This window comes from Apteryx rowi, unplaced genomic scaffold (genome assembly GCF_003343035.1).
Source record: "Apteryx rowi isolate R43461 unplaced genomic scaffold, aptRow1 scaffold_107, whole genome shotgun sequence".
In the NCBI taxonomy this organism is placed as follows: domain Eukaryota; kingdom Metazoa; phylum Chordata; class Aves; order Apterygiformes; family Apterygidae; genus Apteryx; species Apteryx rowi.
In genome coordinates, this window is record NW_020447275.1 from 1,175,348 (window position 1) to 1,198,745 (window position 23,398).

General features: G+C 38.5%; 1 protein-coding gene across 11 annotated transcripts in view; it reads left to right on the plus strand.

Moving 5' to 3' along the window:
- Positions 1 to 23,398, plus strand: part of TRIM66 (tripartite motif containing 66) — a 58,464-nt gene that overhangs the window by 29,254 nt on the left and 5,812 nt on the right. For all 11 annotated transcript variants that reach the window (XR_003254278.1, XR_003254276.1, XM_026070183.1 and 8 more), the window contains 10 exons: positions 285 to 431; positions 577 to 694; positions 2,749 to 3,629; positions 4,838 to 4,999; positions 14,815 to 15,087; positions 15,291 to 15,516; positions 18,671 to 18,731; positions 19,511 to 19,685; positions 20,526 to 20,830; positions 22,403 to 22,526. Coding sequence is in view for 9 of the 11 variants with exons in the window: in XM_026070183.1 (XP_025925968.1) it covers positions 285 to 431; positions 577 to 694; positions 2,749 to 3,629; positions 4,838 to 4,999; positions 14,815 to 15,087; positions 15,291 to 15,516; positions 18,671 to 18,731; positions 19,511 to 19,685; positions 20,526 to 20,830; positions 22,403 to 22,526 (2,472 nt within the window). In the remaining 2 variants the exon portion in view is untranslated. The remainder of the gene's footprint in view (positions 1 to 284; positions 432 to 576; positions 695 to 2,748; positions 3,630 to 4,837; positions 5,000 to 14,814; positions 15,088 to 15,290; positions 15,517 to 18,670; positions 18,732 to 19,510; positions 19,686 to 20,525; positions 20,831 to 22,402; positions 22,527 to 23,398) is intronic.

The following is a 23,398-nucleotide window of genomic DNA, read 5'->3' on the forward strand; positions in this document are numbered from 1 at the left end:
TGCATGTTATGAGTTAATCATGTTTTCTAATGTAGTTACAGAGAATGTGTGTGCACATTTTGTGTACTTCAAAACAAACTAGCTTCTTGTTTTCCTGTTTGTTGTTTTTCCTGAACTCAGACTTATCAGTTGAATAGGGTTTGCTTTCTCTTTATGACTGGTAGTTTAGAGTTTCTACATAACAGTGCCAATGCAAATAATGCATAATGTAATGCTGATGATTGTATGCATTATGTCTGTCTGAATGATGACAAGTATCTCCTACTGTTTCACATTATTAATAGAGAATCACCAGTGAAAGGAAGCAGAAATTGGAACAACAGCTGCAAGGTGTTGTGGTTTTAAGCAGACAGGTTGAACACGTGCAGAACTTCATCAGCTGGGCAGTGTGCAGTAAAAACAGCATCCCATTTCTCTTCAGTAAAGAGCTGGTAAGAGCAATACTTGTTTTCTCAGTAAAGTGAAATTGTGCAGTGAATGTGAGAACTGTTTTAATGATTTACTGTTTCCCAAATGAAACACTTTTTATGGTTTTACAATCATGAATAAAATCATAATCCTTTGATTTTTCACCAGATTGTATTTCAGATACAGCGCTTATTAGAGACAAACTGTAACACAGACATCGGCCCTCCCCTGAAGATCAGATTTACTTGGGATCCCTCCTACTGGACTAAACAGCTGTCCAATTTAGGTAAGAAAAATAAAGTGTTTTTGTTTATTAGACAAGTGCCCAAAACTAGATGAGACAGATGCAGAAAATACAGTACCTTCCCTAAAGTGCTCTCCTTTTTTGTTTTGACTTCTGGTTTAGTTTCTTTTGTTACAGACCTGAAGAAAAGTTACTGTGACCGAACTTTTCTGTTTTCCCAGTTATATCAACTTGCTCATTAAAAGACATCATTATTTATAAATATTATCCTACAAACATTACCTATAAATGTACCATATAAATATTATTTTTGATCTTAAAACATTGCAGTGTAAGAACGCAACTACTAGTTTAGTGATAATACTGTCCAGGGCTTAAGTGGTGCAAAACATATGGTTTCTAAGCACTATTTCCCTGCCCTAATGCATTCTTAAATAAATGAAAGATGTTGGATAATTAACTTTTTTTTGTTACATGACAAACAGTATACAAGCTGGCCACAGTGCAGCTGCTAGGCTGTCCATGTAAAAGTCATAGAAATTCTTATTATGATAGTGGTAGAATTGCTTAAAGATAAAAGGTTTCTAAGGTTGATAATACTGACTTGTTTAGGTAGGGTCACAACAAAATATGATCATAATCATTCTACAAAAACTACATAGTGATTAAAAAAATGTAACTGGATTACTTCAAGTCTGTGAGAACGATGGGTCCTTGTTCCAAATAGTTAGAAATAGTCAGAAAACAGCGTTCCAAACCCACAGAATACAAAGGAGTGAGAGTCACAGAAAGACATTTTAAGTTCTATACCAACGTTCTTTTGCCTTATTTTGTAGTAATGTACACAGAATGCATTGACATAGCAACCCTTTTGCTTTATTAGCTTATGTTTCACTTTACAACACACAATAAGACTTCAAGCTGTTTGTTAAATGGCTTTGACCTGGTTATTTTAATATTTATTGTGAGAAGAAGAGCTTAGGGATAAGCAATGGACCTGTTGTTGATTTGCATGAAACTTTAAATAGGAATTAATTACAGTACATAAAACCCTCCCAAATTCTCTAGTTAACAGCTAATGTTTCAATTGATGTTTTTACATTATAAAATATTAAATGTAATCAAGTATAAACTTCTAACTGAAATTACTTAGAACGTAGTGGTACTGGCTGTCAAATAGCCTTGACTTTGCCTATTTTATTTGAAATTCAGTTCTGTGCCAGCAGACACCAACTCTATAACTACAACGTTGTGGCCTGGCAGTTCTGTCAAGGGTTCCCTGGGTGAAATGGCGAATCTGCAGTGAGCCTTGTGATATTTCCTCTGCCTTACCCAGGGTGAGCTAGGCTCAGCCATGTCTGCGCTCCACAGATCYTCTAGTATCTCAACAGCCAAGGGACCTGAGCAGTGCTTGAGGGACTTAAAATTAATGGGCACAAAGATGGCTTTAAGACACTGGCTATATAATATTGACTGTTATTTATATAATGTATGTGCATACATTGAGTTTGTTTCTCACCAGCTATAAATTTCCCAACTGTAGTGGTTTTCCACAGTAAGTTCAGTTCAGTGTTCAGATCAGCGGTCTAAAATGTTGCTTCTCTTCCCATTTTAAGATATTCAAAATTAGATGGAGTAAAACACTAGGTAAAGTATTACAGTTAGATGGAGTAAAACACTAGGTAAAGTATTACAGGAAATAATATTATCTTGGCAAAGAGCATGGACAAAATCAGTTCATCGGTCATTTCTATTTCTAGCTTCTGTGACTATGATTCAGTCCTATATAACATAAATCTGTTTTATTTTTCTCACTTTCACCCTGAAAGCAGTCTTTTGTACCTTTGCTTATGGATGAAAAGATATGCTAATACTTTAGTGAAAAATGGAAGCATAAACCATATCCATCAATTAAAATAATGTAAGCTGAGGGTACTTTATCAAAACATTGACTGGTATTTCAACCATGAGTTCCACTGACGTCAGCAGGAATTTGGTGTGACTTCAAACCACACAAAAATCTTGAAAAAAGGCATCTTGAAAGTATCTTGAAGGACTGTGTGAATAGGATACTCATATATATAGTTGTTTTACAGGAGGTTTCACTGTGGAAGGTGGACACATTTCTCATTCAGATGTGCTACTCTGTGGAAATGCACAAGGATTACAGACATCCTTGTATCACGGGCACCATTCACCAGCATCACAGCTAGAGCCTGCGAATAGCCAGCCACGTCAGTTGCCACCTCCAGTTCAGTGTCCTACACCTGTGTGTTGCTCACACTGCCTCAGTGTACCTCACCTGAACAAAGCTCAGCCTTCTCACCAAAACCTGAACCGTCATCAGAATTTTCGACAACCTCCCGAACCTCATAAGCAGCATTTTCCACTGCAGTACRACGTACAGCAACATGACAAAGAGCAAAGGGGCACCCCCCAGCCTCTGAAACTAACACAGTCTGGGCTGGAGCAGCAATCTCTGTCAGAGCCAGAGAGTGTGTCTGGGAGGATTGGAAAGCATTTACCAGCCCAGCAGCTGCAGCAGACTGCACCTCCTGGTTATGCTGTTGCATTGCATGAGGCTCAGCAAGTTCACACAAGCCATCAACAGCCATTGTGCACACAGGCTCCTTTGCAGACTCCAACTGTGCAAGTGCAACTTGGCCATCTCCAGAAGATGAAGCCTAACCACTTGCAGCAGCCGCAGCAGCAGCCACCAGCATCACCGCCATCAGGTCAGAATGAGAATACCCACAAACAAGTCATCCAACAGAGTCTGGACATAATGCACCACCAGTTTGAACTGGAAGAGATGAAAAAGGATCTGGAGCGTCTTCTCCAGGCTCAAGGACAGCCCAGCTTGCAGCTGAATCAAGCCAAACCACCTCAGCATGTTCAACAGACCATAGTTGGTCAGATAAACTATATAGTGAGGCAGCCAGCCCCAGTTCAGCAGCAAATCCAAGATGAAGCACAAGTAAGTTCTCTAGAAGTCATTTCCTATTGTATTTAGTCAGTATAATCCCCCAAATGGGAAACACCTTTGTGACTTTTTATATTTGGTTAGACTTACTGTCTTCTTGTCTATGTTTGTATTTCAGCAGAGGCTTCAGGCTTAATGGAGATCAGGCCATTATTTTCTGTAAAGTGCTGCATAAGCAGTATGTATTCCAAAGACCTGACTGTCTAAACAGACAAGGCAAGCAGAGAGTGGGAGAATAAAAGCATTATCACTCCTCTTTTGTGGATAGGTAGTTAAAGGACAGACAAATAGAATGAATGACTTTAGTTTTACAGCAAAGAAGAAATAAAACCACTTCTTCTGAATCCTAGTCCAGCGTCCTAGCAGCTGAACTGTTCTTCATTTCATTTGTTATGTGCTATGAGTAAACAGGAACATTCAGAGAAGTTAAGGGAACAGAGAGGAGTCATTCAGTTTAGGTTATGAGCTGCAGTAGTCTCATTCCCCATCTCAACACTTCTTTTTTTACTGGAAGCTTCCAGCCCTGAGTCCTTGAGAAAGGCTTTTTGACTCTGGCTGAGCAGTGGAAAAAGAATGAAGGAACACAGTTTTTCAGTCTGAGAGTTATTTCCTGTTCTACTAGTCACTGTTCTTGCTATTGAATCACATCCTTTAAGTGTTTTTTTTTTTTTTTTTTTTGCCATCATACCTGCTGTAGTATTGCAGTTTTGTCAGCAGGGCTAATTTCTCCCCTCTTCGTCTGCTAGATAGAATTCTGCTATTTGAACAAGGGACAGTGCCTGGTGGTGGGCATCCAAACTCTGTGAGGCAGATGAGGTGGTACAATAAGGTGGCTTTGCAACTCATTCAGAGCACAGTAAGGACTCTGGCAGATCTGAAGAAAGGTGGTTGGGATTTTCCATTGTGTAAGTTCTGTGGACTTCTCACCTTGTGTAGCTCTCAAAGTAGCTTAAGGAGCAGACAACAGGCTTCTGGAATAGCTGTCCATTTCAACAATTTTGTTCTGGATTTTTTCCATGAAGTGTTTGAGAGAAATGTCTTTCTCTATTTGTTTCTCTCTCTGTTTAGTTAGTTTGAATGCCTCTGTTGCTTCAAAGTCTTTTCATTGTTGTCATGTTATGTATGCTGTGAATTGATGCGATTTTGCTACCATTTTACTTTCTGAGATTTTGAAAACACTAATTCTTAATCTTTATTTGTAGATCTGTGAGAGTTCTACTGAACTAGATGCGCAAAAGCCTGTAATTCCTCTTGACAGAAGTGATATTCCCTCCCAGTCACAGTCATTGGATGAAGGATCCAGTGTCAGCAGTCACTCCTCTGAGAGCACATTGCAACAATCAGCTTTCCATCCAGTGAGAAAGGTATACAGAACTTAAAAAAAAAAAAAAAGAAAAAAAAGAAAAAAAAGATATTTTAAAGAGAAAACATGATTTCATAATATTGAATGTAATACAACATTGGAATTTGCATTCAAGTCGAGAAAATTAAAATACAGTAAAAGTTGACAAAATGGCTTGTAAATCTTGAAAGATGATCATAGCCTAACCTAGTTCGCATCCCTCCTGTAATATGGTTATACACTGTGCTGTAGCCAAGATTGACAACTGTTCTATAAGCCAATAGTGCCTAGGTCTCACTGACATGATTGCTAAGTGCATACTGATAAATAAATACAACATCTCTTTCTTCACTGAATAAATTCAGTCCAGTCCCTATCCCTAGGGATTTAACTATCAGCACATGCTATTACCATATTAGTAGCAGATGTATTTTAAAAAGAGTATGTCAGGGATTCTGACGATATCAGGCATGATAAGCATCCTTCAAAATAGTTGCATTGGAAATAACACTGATTGTTACTGAAGATGTGGGGTCTGAAAGAGATATGATTGTCTGTTATGGACTCTTTTTCCTTGTGTGTATATAAGCAGAAAAATCATAGATTTTTGTATCTCTAGAGTATTTCTTCACATAATAGAGCCATACTTTGATCCCTCAACCTAGTGGGAGCCCCTAACTATTGGAGAAGCAGCATAAACAAAAACAGGAGAGCTCATATTCATCAGTAAGTACCTGCTGGCTTTGGATACCACCTGTGCACTTGAGACAGGCAAACTGCCTTCTACCTCCCCATACAGTTTGTTTAAAATGCTCCAAACAGCACTTTACCTCCTGATTGCTCACATCTGTATGGTATTTCAGTTTGTGGAGGTGGTTTCAGAAGTCCTTCATGGATAATTTTTTCTTGGAATTTGTGTGTGGAGTATTGCAGAAGAACTTGTCTTTCCATAATAGCCCAAGAAAAGTTATGTTATCCTGCATTCATACCTAGCTTTGTTGACCTAATATATTTATGATGCAACACTAATTCAGAGTAACTGGAGATACTTTTGGGAATTGTAGAGACATGGAAAGGTGATTACTGAGGATGTGGAAGAAACATGCAAACCAGTTTGGGAAGCCACAGTGAAATCTGCAATTGTTAACTTAAACCCATAGACGTGATAGCATTTCTGCATCAGGCTGGTGGGATCACAACATTCTGGGATTTGACCCTCTTTGGATCTGAACTTTTGCGTGTGGAAGCAAATCTTCCTGGACCTCTGATGATGGAGCACAGGACTGAAGAAAGCTGTGCAAATTCAGGATCGGGCTATGTTTACTTTAGGAAATGACTATAAAAATTTCCGAGATATGCATTTAAGATCTGAGCAAGAACATGAACCTGAGAGTGTGCTTTTCTTGCAATGCAGACACACCCCCAAAGTTATTGGGGGGGGGGAAGCTAACCAGCTAGCTTTCAGAGGCTCTTTCTACGTATGTGTTGAAGAAGTTGCGCTTGTCTTCTGGACCTGCAAAGGAAGGTTTCTCTCAAGAGCTAAAATGAGAAAAGTCAGAACGAGGGAAGAAAGCAGAACCAGGTGTACAAGAGAGAAACTAGTGTAACCTGATGGGAAAGGCGGGGGTGGGGGGAGGGAGGGAGAAAAGAAAAAAAGAAGAAAGGCTGATTCTTTGTTATACGAATTGAGAAGCAGGCAAGAGGAGGATACTCCTAGGAAAAGAGGGACATTTCTCTGATGCTGAGAATTATATGCTCTTGTGCAGAAAGCATAGTCTACATTTTTCACCGGTTTCCTGGTAGCTCTGGAAGAAATGGGAACACTCAACAGCTACAGCGCACCATCTTTGCCCATATTTGTCTCCTGTAAACAGCCTGTTTGGAATGAAGTCTTAATATAGTGAGGGCAAAAGCTTATTAGGAATGATTAAAGGAAACGGCACATTAAGGAAACCCTGCAAATACCCTTCATGAATGCTGTTTAAAAGTGTATGACTGCTTTTGCTGGCAGAGACTAATTCTAGTTTTGAACGGGAGACTAATTCTAAAAAGGGGATGTGTCTATTCATTCTCATCTCTGTTTCACCTGATTATTTAAATATTCCCGCACTCATCTCCAGACAAACATTTCTGTACAGGTTTCTGCCCATTTACTTTTGAATGGCCTGTGTTCAGAACATTTCATCTCTGTCATAAAAGTTCTTGAAGGATGTCACAAAATGTGAAAATAATTAACTGTGCAGAAGTCTAAAATACTCCTGTCAGAAAACATGTTAGAGAAAATGGCAAGATAAACCTTTTTCTACTGGAAGAGGAATTTATTCTGCCTTTTAGACAGTAATTGGTGTTGGACTTCTAAGCCTATGTTTTGTAGTTCTACTGGACTTTATGACATCCTTCCTTATGTGCAACATTCCTAGTGGAGTAGGTAATTCTCTGCCTGTTGAGATTCTTTCATTCAAGAAAAAGCAGTGTGAAGCAGGATGTAGCAAAACTCAGAATTAACAGCTAAGATATATGTCAAAAAAAAAAATTCCATTGCAGTTACTATTAGTCCAGTGGTTTCTTTTTTTTTGTAAGCCTTGATTGCTTATATGATTAAACATCTGTTTTAATTTCCAAACATGTTTATGAGGTGCATTTGATATTATTGACTGATAACTAGATGAATTGTGTATATATGGGATCATATTTGTGTGTGAAACAATATAGAACAGATGCTACTAACAGTTTGGGATCACTGCATTGCTTGTAAATGGTGAAACCACAAGTGTGTTATTCAGAGCTTTCCAAACAAGTGCTAGTGCAGCCATTACAGCACCACTCATATGCCTGGCGYGCGTTCAAGTTCAAAGAATGCATATCAGAGTTACTCTGATGAGTACTGTTATCTATCTATCATCTTTCAAGCTGGTTATTGATAAATAAAAGCAGAGAAGTAATGATGAAACACCTCAAACTCTTTCAAAACGTCTTCAAGTCTTGTATTTCACCATTTGTCAGGACAAAAATTAAATGTAGCTTCACTGAGCAGACAATTTTGGCTTTCTAGTGGTATAAAGCAGAGATTCCTAGCCAGTGTCAGTCAGAAACGTGGCATCTAAGCTATTGCTTTCTTGAAGTTCAGGGTAATTCCTGTCTATGCCCACCTGCTCTGTATGCACAGGTACAGTATAGTCTTTGAACGTGTAACTTAAGTTATGTGTGGGCTTGTTTTCCTTTATTTCACTGTTTTGGGGACTTTAGTGATAATATTTTATCAGCTTTTCTGTCTTCCTTGTGTACATCTAACTATTATTTCTCTGTGAAGTGGGTTCTATGCAGAATAAATATTTCTATGCCTAGACCACTGAGTGTTTGATGTAAATCTGAAGTATTGCACATAGCATAATTTGAGGCATGATTAGCACCTTTTAAGAACATAGCACTAAAAAAGGGAATATTCTTGTCTGTCTGCAAATGGACATAATTTTCTCCTCACGCTTTCCCATCAGTATGCCTCACTTCTCACCTAGCTGGGACACCTACTTTGAATGGAACAGTTGTTCTGTCTCCATGCCTGCTGAATACCTGACCTCTCTAGTGAGAATGCCAACAAGACAGAGAAATAATCTCAGGCTAACTTTTGTAAAACCAGCTTTTGTCTTTTGGGGAATTTTATCAAGCTCCAGCAAACAGATTTTACATGAGCCATTGAATTGCTATGTTGCAGTGTAGTACTCAATTAGATTAACAGTTTTGTGGAGAGGGTTACCAGCCTTCTGGAATGATATGGTACTCCTGTTGCTTTTGCATAGTATGCTGTTGAGTTATTAATTTGCACACAGGACTGGAGAGGTCATCTATTCTGGAGCTGAAGCAAGAATATTAAGATATTTTTGGCCTAATTGTGTTTTCAGGGGTAATAAAGGGCATGCAGTCCTTGTTTTGCTTGCATGTACCTAATTGTCATTTGTGGCTGTGATGAGCAAGAGGTCTAAAGGCTGTACCTAGCATTTGGAGAAGTGTCATAATTACTGTACATGGGTAGGACAAATTTATAGTTTAAGCCTCAGGTATCACAGCAACAGGCTTTGCCATTGTTGCAGAGCTAGATGGACCTCTCCTCCTTAGACTAAATACACCCCTTTTGTTACTTCGGAGCTGAGCCTTTACTTCTGGGAGGGAGGATTCCTTGACTTGTCCAGCTGTTGGATCAGGCCCTGGACTGTGGTATGCTCCATACCRTTCCCACTCATCTTAAAACAGGTTTTGGCACTCGTGGTTCTGTCTTCTGGGACACTGTGATCAGTTATGAATGTATTGGACACCTTATGTCCAACTAAGGTTTGGTTATGTCCCTTAACAACCATTGAGCGTTTCTTTCCTTGAGCCTCTTATTTAAAATAAATATCTGAATATTTATTTTATGATATGCCATACATTGTATTAGTAAATCATTACGGAACATTACTGAAGAGCTGTATTTGATCATAAATAGCTGTAGCTGATAGCAGATACTTAGAGAGTGGTATAAGAAACAGGTAAATACTAACTGATCCTTTGCTGGTGCATTATCCCAGCTTCTGGAAACCAGCACTTTACAGACTTCCTGAGCTGAAGGTTGTACTCAGACCATTGTGTTTTGCAGCTCTTCATAGCTCCCTCATCTGTGAATTTCCCTAATCCCTCTTTTGAGTCCATTTTTATACTATCAGTAGTATTGGATACTCAACATTATGAATTTTGAAGTTCTTTTGCCTGGTTATTTTAAATCTGTTGCCTGCTAATTCAATAGGATAGCTTCTAGTTCTTATGTTAGGAAAAACAGTGAATAATAATTCCCTATCCACCATCTCCACAATATCCATGATTTTATAGATCCCTATTGAATTTCCTCTCAAACATTTCTTTTCAAGGCTGTGAAGTGATTGCTAGTCTTTTCAATGTCTTTCTGCAGGGAAGCCATTCTATGCTTTGGTTCTTTATACTCATGGCCCTATTTTCTAGTTTTAATATATCCTTTTTGAGACAGGGTAACCAGAACTAGTAAGTAAGGGTCAAGCATACTGAAAATGTATATCGTGCTTTAAGGATGATTTCTGCATTGTTTTTTTGTTTCTCAGTAAGTTCTGACTTCTTTCTTATTTAAACAGCTCTGTGTTTGTCTCTCAGGCACCATAGAGTACCTGAATCAGGGAAATCCTAGAAAATATTCCATGCCAACAAAGGCGTGCTCCTCAGTGCATTGAGAGATGCTTCTGTTTTATTCGAGTTACATGCAATGGTGGCGTTTCATGCAATGCTAACACCTTGACGGTTCACTGTGGATCCTCTTTCCCTCTCCTGAGGCATAATGAGTATGAACTTTCCTAGTTCTGACATCTGAAGGCCACCTTCAGTTCATGATTATGAAAGAGAGTAGTAAACTTCAGTTTGCTGTAGGTGGCACTGTTGGGTATTTTGCCCCAATACTTCACATTCATCCTAAACTTTAATAATGACAACTCTTCCATCTTAGAGGCAAGTGCTTACATAGTGGTATTTTTTTCTTTGAAAAGCAGTGCAAAATTTGTGGAAGAAGGGGGCCTGGGGGCAAGGGATAGTTTCCATTTCTGTTAGTATTGCATTGAATGTGTTGTCATTATTTAGTGGTTGAAAACAATAATTTAAACCTGACCTTGGACTTTGAATCTTGGTTGCGGGGGAAAAGGGTTGTTGTGGCTGATTTTTATTAATTTTAGCAGGATTAGCAGTGGAGGAAATGATGATAATAGCCTGGAATTTAGGGTCCTGCAAATTCCTAAAATATCAGAGTATTTTTTGGCTTCAAAGAATTGAGCTGCTTACAGCACAAATGTGTTCATGCTTAATGCAATTAGGTACATTTCCCAGAATGTTAATTTAACAAAACCTTTCGCTTTGACCTGGAAAAGAGGATAAATAAAACATGATGCTGCTTGCTCCATACAGTCTCTTCCTTCTTCCGCTTTAAGCCAGCTCCAGTTTATTCAGACAAATGTTAAGGAACATTTGGATTCTTTTTCTTATGAAAATGGAAAGGAAATCATTTGGATTCTATTCTGAAATTGGGAAGTAACACAGTCTACAAATGCTTTCTGTGTGTATCTGTGCTGCTGTGTGTGGTGAGTTAAACAACTGGATTGGAGTAGTACGTTTGTTTAACCTCCTAGCATAATGAGCTGCCAGGGGGATTGCTCCACTTAATAGCAGCCGTTCATTACTCTGCAACCATTTGCAGCGTGTTATTTCTCTTATAGCAAAGAGAATTGGCGGTTCCTAGTTTTAGCTTTCTTTTTCTGTGACACTTAGTGTCAACAGCCTTGAGATTTGGCCAAAACAATCCTAACAAATCCTAATCCCAGTGTTTCAAGGTAAGTATTTGTTTCTCAGAATTATTCTGTATTAGTGCTGCATGTTTACACTGGACCTTTTTAAATGCAACAGTGGTCGAAGAAATACTTGAACTGAACAATATGTTTATTTTTTGTTCTTTGAAGGCACTTTGCATGTTCTTTATTCTTACCTTTCACTACCATAGCTATGAAATTTGTGGTAGAAGGCATTTTCGGGGTGGTGATGATGCTGCCATTATATTATAAAGATCATCAGACCAAAATTAATTATGAGACAATGAGAATTCCATTTGTAATGACACAGATGTAGTTGGATGTGCCATGCTGTACATTAAAATGTCAAAAGTTTCAAAATTAACCAGCAACTGAAGCCACCCTCTACCCAAGAGCATAATTAATGCTTGTTGTTGTTCAAAGGGTGCAATGTAAGAGCAATAGAGCTTTTATAAAACAGAAATCAATTCTTTAAAGGCATCCCATTTTCAAACACTAGCTGAACTGTCAAGGGAAAAGAGAAATTTTTGCTAATGGCAAAAGAAATGATTATTTTAGGGAGTGAATTAATAGGCTATTAATGAGCCTTGTTCCCAGTGCATTGTTCACTTCACACTTGACAGCAACTTCATGGATCAGAATGGAATGTGTCTGTTCTTAACTGTGAGTTTTAATATTTTGCACTGAAAGATCATAATGTTGCTTCATCATTAAAATAACCACAAAATTAACTTTTGCCCCAAGGGAAAGACAGATGGCAGTTTGATGGCCTCATTATTCTTTTTCTTTTTTAATAAGAGTAAGGTTTTATATTGGCTTATATAATCTGAAAAGATCTCTTAAGAAACTGACGCTAGCTAGAAGAGTAAAAAAGATATAGCCATATAATGTAATTTAATTTTACCTATCTAAAAATATTAGTTATGACAAGGTCTCATGCATGTGTTTTCCTTTCCTTCTGTGGTAGGAGTAGTCCCAGTGATTACTTACAGTAAGTAAACTTGGCTCACTGAAGCCTGTAGTAATCCTACCATTGCCTTAGTAGGGCTAACATTTCACTCACAGCGTATACAGTTACACCTAGACGGGTCTCTGCAGGGTCAGGCCTCAATGTGTGATAGGTGATGGCACACTCTTGTAATATGAGTAAAGGAAGATGCATGTAAGGTCTCCTATTAACTTGCTGTGCAGCTTTGGGTGATGTACTTACCATGCATGTGCCTCAGCAGGCCCATTTCCAATGGAGCACAGCGTTAAGTAGTTCCTATTGACTCAAATAAGAATTTGGGATGCTTCATGCTTTTGAGAATCTGGCTAAATAAATATTTGCCTACCTCACAGAGACTTAATTAATGCTTACAATGGACACTGAAATAAGAGGAAAAGGTAAGGCTGATTGTAGTCCATCTGTTCAGTTCGAGCAGGAATCCTGCTTCTTATTTGTTTGGTTTTCTGTCAAGTGATATAAGAACAATCCACATAGCTTATTTTATGATCTGAAAAAGGCATGTGAAGAAAAGGAGCGATGGAACGGAAAGGAAAATGCATACTCAACAGGGCATTCTTATTGCCACATTTGTCACTGCATGTGCAGGAACTGTCAAAACCGAATTACTACAATAAGTAAATATTTCTGGTCTTTATGGTTGTCTTTAGGCTGTGACCATGAAGGCTGGATTCCTTTTTGCTCTAGATATATTCCTTTGGTTTGAAACTTAAGCAATCTTAGGATTGCTCTGTCAGAAGGAGTATATGGGAAATGGTGTCGCCATCAGTGCATTATTTCCTCATTTGCTGTGTTCTAGTTTTCAACTCAAGCGTAAGGTAGGAAAAAGACTTATTTGACTGGTTCCAGCTAGTTCCAAGAGGTTTTTATAGCCCTGGCAGCCTAGATTCAGGGACAAGTAGCCTCAAGGGGAGGAAAATAGCCTATATGCTGGCTGCAGAGACACAGTACTGTCTGGGATTCCTTCTACATTGAAGGGATCCTCTGGGATTGTTTAAAACAGCCTTAACAGAGCACCCTATGGTAGAATGGTGCAAACCTTCCCTGACGCTGCAGATGGGCTGACCTCTTTCTATCTCTAATGCAGGCTATTTTCTCTCATTGAATATGATCCTGGATCAGTAATCGCTGTTCTGGCAAAGCTCCTGCTCTAGGGTCTATTACAAAGTGAGGAAAAGGAAATTAAATTACATCCTCAGATGGAAATTAATGTCTGTGGGCAGAGTGTACTCTTAGCACATAGGTGATATGCATCATAAGCAGAGGAATTCGAGACTGACTTTCGTGGCATTATGTAGGATTTACACAGGCTCAACTGACAGCTGAATCTAGACTACTGCTCTTTGCTACTGCTTGATTAAGATGGAAGAAGTTGTCAAAATCCAAAATAGAGTAATAGCTGAGAAAAATATCAATTAAATCTACAACATAGTCCTTTCTGTTTCACTTAGAAGTCGCAGACCAATTATGAATGCATAACAGAAAAAAATCAGTGCAACAATGAAATTAAACTCCAATTCAGATGCAATCAAAACATTTCTTTTTGTCTTGATTAATATTATAATGAGTACTACTTATTGTATTGTAGTCAAATGAAAAGGATTTATTCAGTGAATTATCAAGGGTAATGAAACACCAATGAACTATGATAAAGTAAGTGGAAAATTACATATTCAAATGACACAGATCTGCATACTTCTTAAGGCTGCTTATATTTGCCTCATATGGGCGTTAGAAGTGTCATGATTTCAGTTCTGTCACACATTCCTGGATGTAAGGCAGCTTAAGGAAGTCACCTAGATAGGTGGATTTGCTTTGTTTTGCATAACAGTACTTCTGTGTTTTTGACAGTGACAAATCATGAGACAGTAGCAAATGCATATTGCTAAAATTATTATTTCAGACTTTGGTAATAGGCTATTCCCTTTCTTTGAAAACTAGACAAGTGCATCCTTTCTTATTAGTACCTGAGATGTTTTTCCATTTACACTATGGTATTTTAAAGGGCAAATGCCTTAAGTTTTCATGGGACAGACTCACTAAATAGCATAAAATATTCAGCATCATTAAAGTAATGACAGTTTCGTCCACTTACAGATCTGAATCTTATTTCTCCTTTGGAATAACTTGACTGACACTAGTAGGGTTTATATTAAGGATAGATTTAATACAATATTCTACATGTTTAGATTTCCCATTCACTTTAAGGAGTTAAAAATCAGGATCCCTTGGAGTGATCAAGGAAAGACAATTTTTGTAGCTCACAAGAGAAACTTAGGCATCTCCTTTTCCAGTTTTCAGCTTTAATGGTAGAAACTGTAAAGCTTTGATAGATGGTATGAGATTACAATAGATACTTTCAAGGTGTTGTGACCCAAATGCGTCATTAATCATGACTGCAATACAATATCTCATGCATTCTAGAAGTAACAGCAGCATTTGCTGCTTAAAAGCTGATTAGCTTTTTTTTTTTTTTTTCAGCGTTCATCATCATTAAACATTGTGGACTTTTCAAACGGTTTAGAAATGGAATTACCTTCAACAAGGTTATCCAAGTCAGCTGATCCGCAGATGCAAGGTGCAGCTGCTGTAACACTCAGCCCGTCCCAGAACACCCTTCGTGACTGTAATACACCACCAGCCTCAGTGCCCAGCTACAGCTTGGCCTTGGGCAGAGCTCCAGGTGACCTGAGCCCTGGGGCAACGGCCAGCCTTGCACCAGGTGATACACTCCAGGGCAATGTTAAGTGCAAGGTAAGAATCACTAAAACTCCTTTATTGCTGGGAAATCCACATTCGGTGATAGCACTTGTTATGGTTAGTGTCAGTGAGCTAAAGGCTATTTCAATAAGTAAAGTTTTGCTCCTCTACTGGTATTTGAGGACTGTTTACAAAGTATTTTCTTAAGGTAGAAATAAAGGAAATGAATAATAAAACTTATCTGTTTTCCCCTGAAGCTGGAAAATGAAGATTTCAATGCTGTGGATCATCCTCTAGAAAACAATTTGGCTACAGCTGGACAAGATGTAAACGAATTCACTCTTTCTATGCAAAAAGTGCTGGAAGAACCTATCAATCTTTCGGTCAAAAAATCTCAACATTGTGCTTCTCCTTCTGAACTGCTCAGCAATACTACTTTCCTGCCACTGAATGCCAGAATGATACAACTTAGAAATGAAGAAGGTACTAGGCTGTTTGTTATTTCATTTAGGTTTGGGATCTTTCTTAGCACTGTACATTGCAAGCATTGCAAAACAGCATGCTTATTAATGTACTTACATAAATTTGCTTTTCTAGCAAGCTTCAAATATTATCAAGTACTTAATCAAATCAAGAGTGCTTGATCTCATTTGTGGGGAAAAAAATGGAAATGATATGCCTTGAATTTGTAACATCCTTCATCTCTGAACCAGAAACTAGCATGTCTGTGTGAGTACCTGGAGTATTCGTTCTCTTAGAAGCATTCCGACTAATGAGAACTGCAGTTATTACTATTGAAGAGCTGGTTTGAAGAATCCAAATTCAATTAAAAAAAAAATTGCTTCCAAAATATAATGTGCCTTCTGCTAAGTCCTTCACATCAGTAGTGTAGCAATTTTTTGTTAGGTTAATATTTTGCACAGTATGTGCTTCTCCTTGGCTCTGTCTACTGTGGAACATTTCCTTCAGCCAAGACCAAGGCCTGTTTCTTCAGTCTTAATGGAGAATTAGACCTTACTTAACTCTATTTGTGGGCAAATTGCCAGCATCGTTGTGCTGCACTATAAAGCCTCGTTCCTGCAAACTGTAAAAGTCAATGGGACTATTCATGCAAGCAAGGGATTGAAGGATCAAGCTGTTATTCTGCGACTTATGCCAATATTTGGCTGCTTTTCTCTGTAAAAGATGAATTAATATTTCTATCTCTGTGCTGTATTTATATTCAGAGAATTCTAATTAGTACAGAGAAGGCCCAGCTCAGTGAACCAAGGAAATGTATTTGTCTTCTCTTATGTATACTAAGCCAAATTGTGACAATTAGGCCACAATCATTTGTATGAGTCGTAAGGATCAGCAGCACCCCTAAAAAGAGTGCCGAAACAGCTGTGCCTTAATCAGGCTAAGTCTCTTTGAAGGGAGCAGCTTTGTAGTATGTGGTTTGGATTGTGTGACACTATATACAGAGGACAGCCCTGGCATAGAGCCACACGGTCCGTAACAGATACTACAGATTCGCTCCATTCAAAGCACTAGTCCTGTTGTGCAAGAGGGTGGAAAGACAGGAGCCTCAAATGCAGTGCTGCTCCCTTTTCATAAAGAAGGAGCAGTAGTGAACAACTCCAGTCCTATTCTCACTGTGCAACGGAGTGCAGCGCGGAGGTCTGAGATGATGCAACCATGGCGAGCAGTGTGCACCAGTGAGGGATATTAACTCTGCTGCAAAGGCAACGTATCTTTGCTAATAGCTCTCAGTAGGACTTACTGGCTTCAGCAGTGCTGTGCTCCCTAAATACACTACTTCTGGTGTACCTCTCCAGTGACTCATTCTTTTCTAATATCTAATCTAAATGTTTCAGCTTAATTTACAGCAAAATACTTCTTATCCTAACCCCAGGGGATGTGGTAAAAACTGTGCATCATTTCATCATTTTCTCTCTTATAGCTTCTTTCTTTCTTATTGGGGCTTGTGTCGGTTCCCCCACCTTGACTAAACAAATCTAATGATTTCAGTCTTTCCTCACAGATCAGTTTTTTTTTTAATGCCACCTGCTGTATGTATTCTGAGTTCTCTRCAATTAAGGAGTGTTGCCCAAAAAACAGTGTTGCACCTCAAGCCTGCAGGGTGCCAGGCAGAGCAGGGTATCAACTTCCTCTGTTTTACATTCCTCACTACTGGCAATATATTGCAGGTTGACATTTGTCTTTTTTGCAGCAGCATTACACTGTTGACTCATATGTAGTGAATGGCCACCTTAACCCTCAGTTCCTTCTTGGCATAACACTTCTAGTCAGTTATTTTTCTTGGTGATTTGTGCATTTTCTTCATAAGCTTTGTTCTTACAGCTGTCTAACAAAGTTTTACTGACTTGGGAGATCTTTTTCTCTGATGTATTGAGATCATTTTCAAATTGTAAACATTTTCTGAAGCACTTGCAACCCCTCTGGTTTGGTGACATCCACAAATTTTATAGGTACTCTGTTTTGCGAACCAAGTTATTGATGGAAATATTGATTAATATTCGGACCACCACCACCACTGAAATGTCCTCCAGTTTGACAGCATGCAACAAGAGCTGCTCCTTCAGCTTACTGTGCCATCACCTTTTAGTAATTCTATCCAGATCCATGACTACCAAACTTCAACTGAGCAACAACAGCAAGTGAATAACGCATTGGGAATGACATGAAATACACCTTTCCTTGACAGTCTCCATTTTATTGTATTTCCTATGGCTGAGAAAAAACAACAGGCTATCTCAGAAACGTATTGCTCTCAAGCCACGGGGTAGGGACCCCTGATCTGAGCTAGATTTTCTTTAAAAAAGCATTTTTTCATGGCACTCACATGTCTCCAGAAAGTCATGGTATTTGTTTTATTTTCCTGTTAGTAAACTAATTCCTAAGAAATGAAGGATATTCTGTGGAGTTTGTCAGTGAACTAGTCTTAAGAGGGTGTCCATCGGGGCATTCATCTCTACCCCATCCCATCTCTCCAAAGTTGTTTTGTTACGCTTGTGTCTAGTCTCAGCCAGGAGCTATGGTCACTTACATGCTTGTGTACAGTATAGATTTGAATTCATATGTTCATATGGTATATCTGTTGGAGGGTACAAAGGAATCATATATTGTAGCTTTCATCCCTCAGTGGCAGATGGGAGACAGAATTTCTCTCCTGTCATTGAGTAACTGGAATTATCCAGGAGCTTCTTAACATGGAGTAGGACACTGGGGAGACTTCCTGAGCCTCAAGGGCTCAGACCTCAGTAGGTCTGTTACTCTCAAGTGACAGCTGTATAGCAAAGAGGATTTACTTATATAGTTCCATGTATTTGGATGAATGTGGTGTGTCTGTGGAAATACAGAATTCCATGGGAATGTAACCATTTCAACAAAATATTTTGAAAAGGCTCCTCAGTTTCAACACAGGAACTGTGATTAAAAAAGAGAAAGACAAAGCCTGGATCCCAGAATAGAAAATAGCATACACGTTTTATATATGTATATAGATGAAATGATTCCATAATTCACTTATCATATTAAACACCAGTCAGAAATACATGAATATTGAAGTACTTTCTATCCTAATCTGACTCTGATATTATAAATATTTTATTCATTTTCTTATCTTCTGTTCCAGATTCCAATAACTGTGAAAAGGAACATTTTGAAATGGGTATGAAAAGCAATCAGAGTGTCAGGTAACAGTCTTTTTTTATACAGAAGCACTGGCCACAAAATTTTATGCATGTATTTAGAAAATTTGTCATACTTAATGCTAATGGGAAACTTGTTTTAAAAAGAATGCAAGATTCCTAGTAGATAATAATTCTGAAAGTTGTAAAGTATTCTCTTAAACTTGCAAACAACAATTTAAAAGAAGTGGTAAGTTCATGCACTTCTGTTATTCTGTTGTGATTTTCCAGAAAATATCAATATTTACAAACTTATCTCACTGAACAACTAGAAATTGTTTAGCCCCAATTAGATATTAAAAATACTGACTAGGGTAACATAATGAGAATAGGATTAAAATTACCTCAACAGTTTTATAAAATTTTGTTTTCAGATATTGCTTTGCTAGTATTTTAAAGTAAAATTGAATGATGTACCRTGTTCCTTTTTGAAGCTAGCTGCACTGAAAAGTATTGAGCATGACTTAGACTGGGATGATTAAAAATATATGGGTGCACAGTAAGGGCAAATTTTTAGAACAGAAATTAGTAATGCATTTACATGCATAATCAAATTAAGGTGATTGCATTTCCATTTCTCAGAATGTAACCCCCCCCACACACACACAAAAAAGTGAGTGAAAAGCTCCCACTTTTACAGCATTTAGCATGTACTTCAGCTTGAAGAGTCACAGTTAGAAAAAAGAGCACAAACACATTATATGAAAAATGTTGAAACTGGGTGTGTATGTATGGGGATTTTGTAGAACATGACTGAATTTAACGATGTGTCATTTTGATTGTAGAGCTGGCATTAAGGAGCTGAAGATCCCCTATGTGCGGCTTGAACGCCTGAAGATATGTGTGTCRGAATCGGGGGATCTCCCAGTGTTTAAGCTGCAGCCACAGGAGAGTGAGCAGGAGGGCGCTTTCCTCCTGATAATTGAATGTGGGTCCCAGTCTTCAAGTATGGCTATAAAAGTGAGTGGAATTTGCTTGAGGCTTTATTTGCTTTCTCCCCCCTTTCCCACTGGCTTGTACCTGCAGTTACTGGCAGTTGTTATATACTAAACAAGTCTATTGATTAATGTCAGCCTTGGACACTTTTGTGATGGGCTGAGTAACATCCAAATTTAGAGAGAGGATGCAGCTTTTGTTAGCTGGCTAGCTCTGTGTTACTTCCATTTCTGAGAAGGCAGTCACTGGGACTGGGTAGCTGTAATGTTTTTGTATTTGAACAAACAACCTGGTTCATCTGTCTTGTTACAAATACAGGATAAATAGCTTAAAACTGACCTGAATGCATTTTCAGGCATTGTATTTTTGAATGATCGAACTGATTCCAGAAATTAGTATAACATTTTTTTTTTTTGAAGTTTAATCTTCTACCACTTCAGTCAAGTCTTGAATGTGAACCTCTTTCCACAGAAGGAAATAGGAATTTCAGGTGGGAGCAAAGACGGTACTCTTTGTTTTGAACTGTTTCCTGTAAAACTTGCATTTGGCAGAGATGCTGCATAGCATATAGTTATCATAAAGAGCAAATATGATTGCCAACTATCCTGTTTCTATTTCCTGTAATATGAAACCTGTACAGCTGTCTCACAGTGCTATTACACTGTGATATATGGAGGAAGTGACTTGACCAAGCTGACTTGGTCAGCCAGCAATAGATGCTGAGCTGAGCCTAGACTGCTGAGCTCCAGTGCCCTCTCTGCCAGAGTTCACTGCAGAGAAACCATTTTGTCTGCAGATAACTGCTACTGTTATATACTTAGATATGAAAATGATGACATGATTCCAAATTTTTCTCCCTTCAAGATAAATAAAGATAGTCCATCTGAAGGACCAAAATCCAAAGAGGACTCGGAGGACAGAGAAGTTCCCATTACCCAGACTGCAGGACACATACTGTCTYCTCCAGTAGATACTCTGTCTGTTGATCAGAAGCTCAGCAATGGCATCTCCCTCATGAAGAAATCTCCAGTTACTCAGGAAATCAATCCAATTGAAAATGAGGATTTCTGCGCTGTGTGTCTTAATGGAGGAGAACTGTTGTGCTGTGATCACTGCCCCAAGGTGTTCCATCTCTCATGCCATGTTCCAGCCCTGCTCAGCTTTCCAGTGTGAGTAGCTGTGACGTTTCCCTAATGTGTTCAGTTTCTGCTTACCGCCTTGGGGCAGAGTATATCCTCAGGAATATATGCGTCAATCTTAAAAGGATAACAACTGCATCTCTCATTTGCCTTTTTTTTTTCTTATTTTTCTTAAAATGGGAAGAATTGTCTGACATACTAGGAACTAGATGAATTATTAGCAAGAAATATTTCCAGCCATGTGTGTTCTTTCTGCAGTTAGCCAGCCAGTACAACAAAGGATGTGCAGACCTGAGCTTTAAAAACATCCTCACAACTTACTCAAGACAAATAATAACAAATAATCTGCAAGAACAGAGACTAGCAAAAGGACAAGTGCGATCAGTGAGCTCCTGTTCAGTTTTTCCAGCCACATATTTCTTCTTCATGCATCAAAACAAAAAGCTTTAGATGACCTATCATCTTAAATATATGCAAGGTCACATTTTTCAGGAATTTTTAGGGAATTTGGGGGGGATTTGTGCTAATGTTTAGGACATAGTTTCCCTAAGACATGTAGTCGCTAGCAATTTGTTACAGCCAAATTGTATGTGACAAAGATCCAGAATTAGGCATGCATTCACATATCAAACTTGAAAAGTGAGGCTGGGTAAATAATGTCTGTTACTGGTGTTGCATAATTCTGAACTCTGTTATAAATCATTACCAGGTGGGATCCAGAGGGTACTCCATTTGTGCCAAGCCCAATCAACTGTCTCAACTGAGCAAAATGCCTTGTGGGGTACTAGCTTAGAGATTATGGTTTGTTCTTTCTGTTCAAAGACAGGAATTRCCATCTTTTGTCCTTTTCCCTCTTTTCTCAAAGAGCTAAGTCATTATTAAAGCTCTAGTTTCAAAATACTGTGAAAAGCAAGTTTTCCTTGTAAAATAAACTTCCTAGGCCAGGTTAGGTTCTCAGGAATTAAATTAGTTCCTGTAACTAACCTTGAGTATTCATATTTTTTATGATCCTTAATCTAGTTATTCAGGCCCTGATCTTGCAGAAGTTGCATCACTAAGAGTTTTATGAGGACAGAGGGGTTTCTGAAAATGGATCTGCTAGCAAGGACACTTATGTCTGTGCTGATTTATATCTGTTTGGCTGGGGATCGCGTGCGATAGCACATCCTTTCGTAACAATCTTGATTTCTTTGGTAATTGATATATTTATTATCTTAACAGATCCATTTTTCTCCTGTGACCTAACTGTTGGCTGGTTTCTGTATTGCTAGCTGTATTTTCTTTCTTTTAATTTTCTAAGAAAAGAACACTTCATTGTGTGCAGTTGCACACATTGTTTGTATGTAGTTTCAAACACTTATTATTTTTTTTTCTTTTGCTCTATACCAGAATAAGTGCAATGAGTAGAATCTGAAATATTACACTTCTAATTAGATTTGAATCTCTTGGAGAGTGTCTAATACAATGGGATTAAGACTGCCTGCTATTCTAGTACCAATTAAAAATGAGAATTGTTTCCAAATACAGCTATTCCTGAGGTTTGTTATTTGGCAAGGTAGCCGACAAAATTTGACAGAAGTTCTTTGCTTTATTGTTTTGCAGGGGAGAATGGGTTTGTACACTTTGCCGTAATCCGGTGAAGCCAGAGGTAGAATATGATTGTGAAAATACACGTTACAGCCACAGTTATAAAGCACAATATGGCCTTGATGACTATGACCAGAAGGTGGGAATAACTATATACTGTACTATATAGAAAAAGAACATATGATCTCAGTATACGGCTTTGCCTCTTCGTTGAAAATATGACTGTTCTGACTTGGTTGCTACTAGAACATTTCAGCGGACAGTAAATACAACAAAGACATTAACTTAATGTTCAGTTATATCATTCTCTTCTTTCTAGAAATTGGGATCTGGAATCCCTTTCTCCTCTGAACAGGAAAGGCACACTCAGCAGCAGCAGAGCAAGCTTCCATGAATCGACTTTGCCTGGCTCTCTGCCACTGAAACTTTTCCTTTAAGACTTGGCATCCTCTCAGACATCTACTTAGGCCAGTTGCAATGATATATTTGTAATGTGGACAGCTTTTGACTATCARTTGGATTGAAATCAGTTCACTTCATATAGACTATTAGTAACCTTTAAGATGATATTTAGGCKCTGTTAACTCAGCCCAGATGAAAGCTTGTATTCTTTGCATCCCCATTACCAGTTTCCTCTAATAAATTTCTCATGAAAAATAGTTTTTCTTAAAGTCCATTTGGTGTCAGGAAGCAAGAAGTTCCAAATACATGTCCTGTGTATGTGAGTGACAGCCGGACAGGGAGGCTAAGTCCACACAGCTGGGTGCAGATGCTGAGCTGGCCCTGCACTAATTAAATCTAGGATTTGATGCTAGTCTAGTCTGGGCTCTATACATAAAGACAACAAGAATTGTTCTTAAAGCACTGCAGCCCCATGGCAAGGCCTGTGAGCCTAGCCACAGTACCACACAAATTCATCCGTTTCCAGACATGAGCTACTATGTCCATGTGGAGTTGAGTATAACTTCTGGACTTCTATGTGATCCCTGTCTCTATTGCATTGGGTACAAC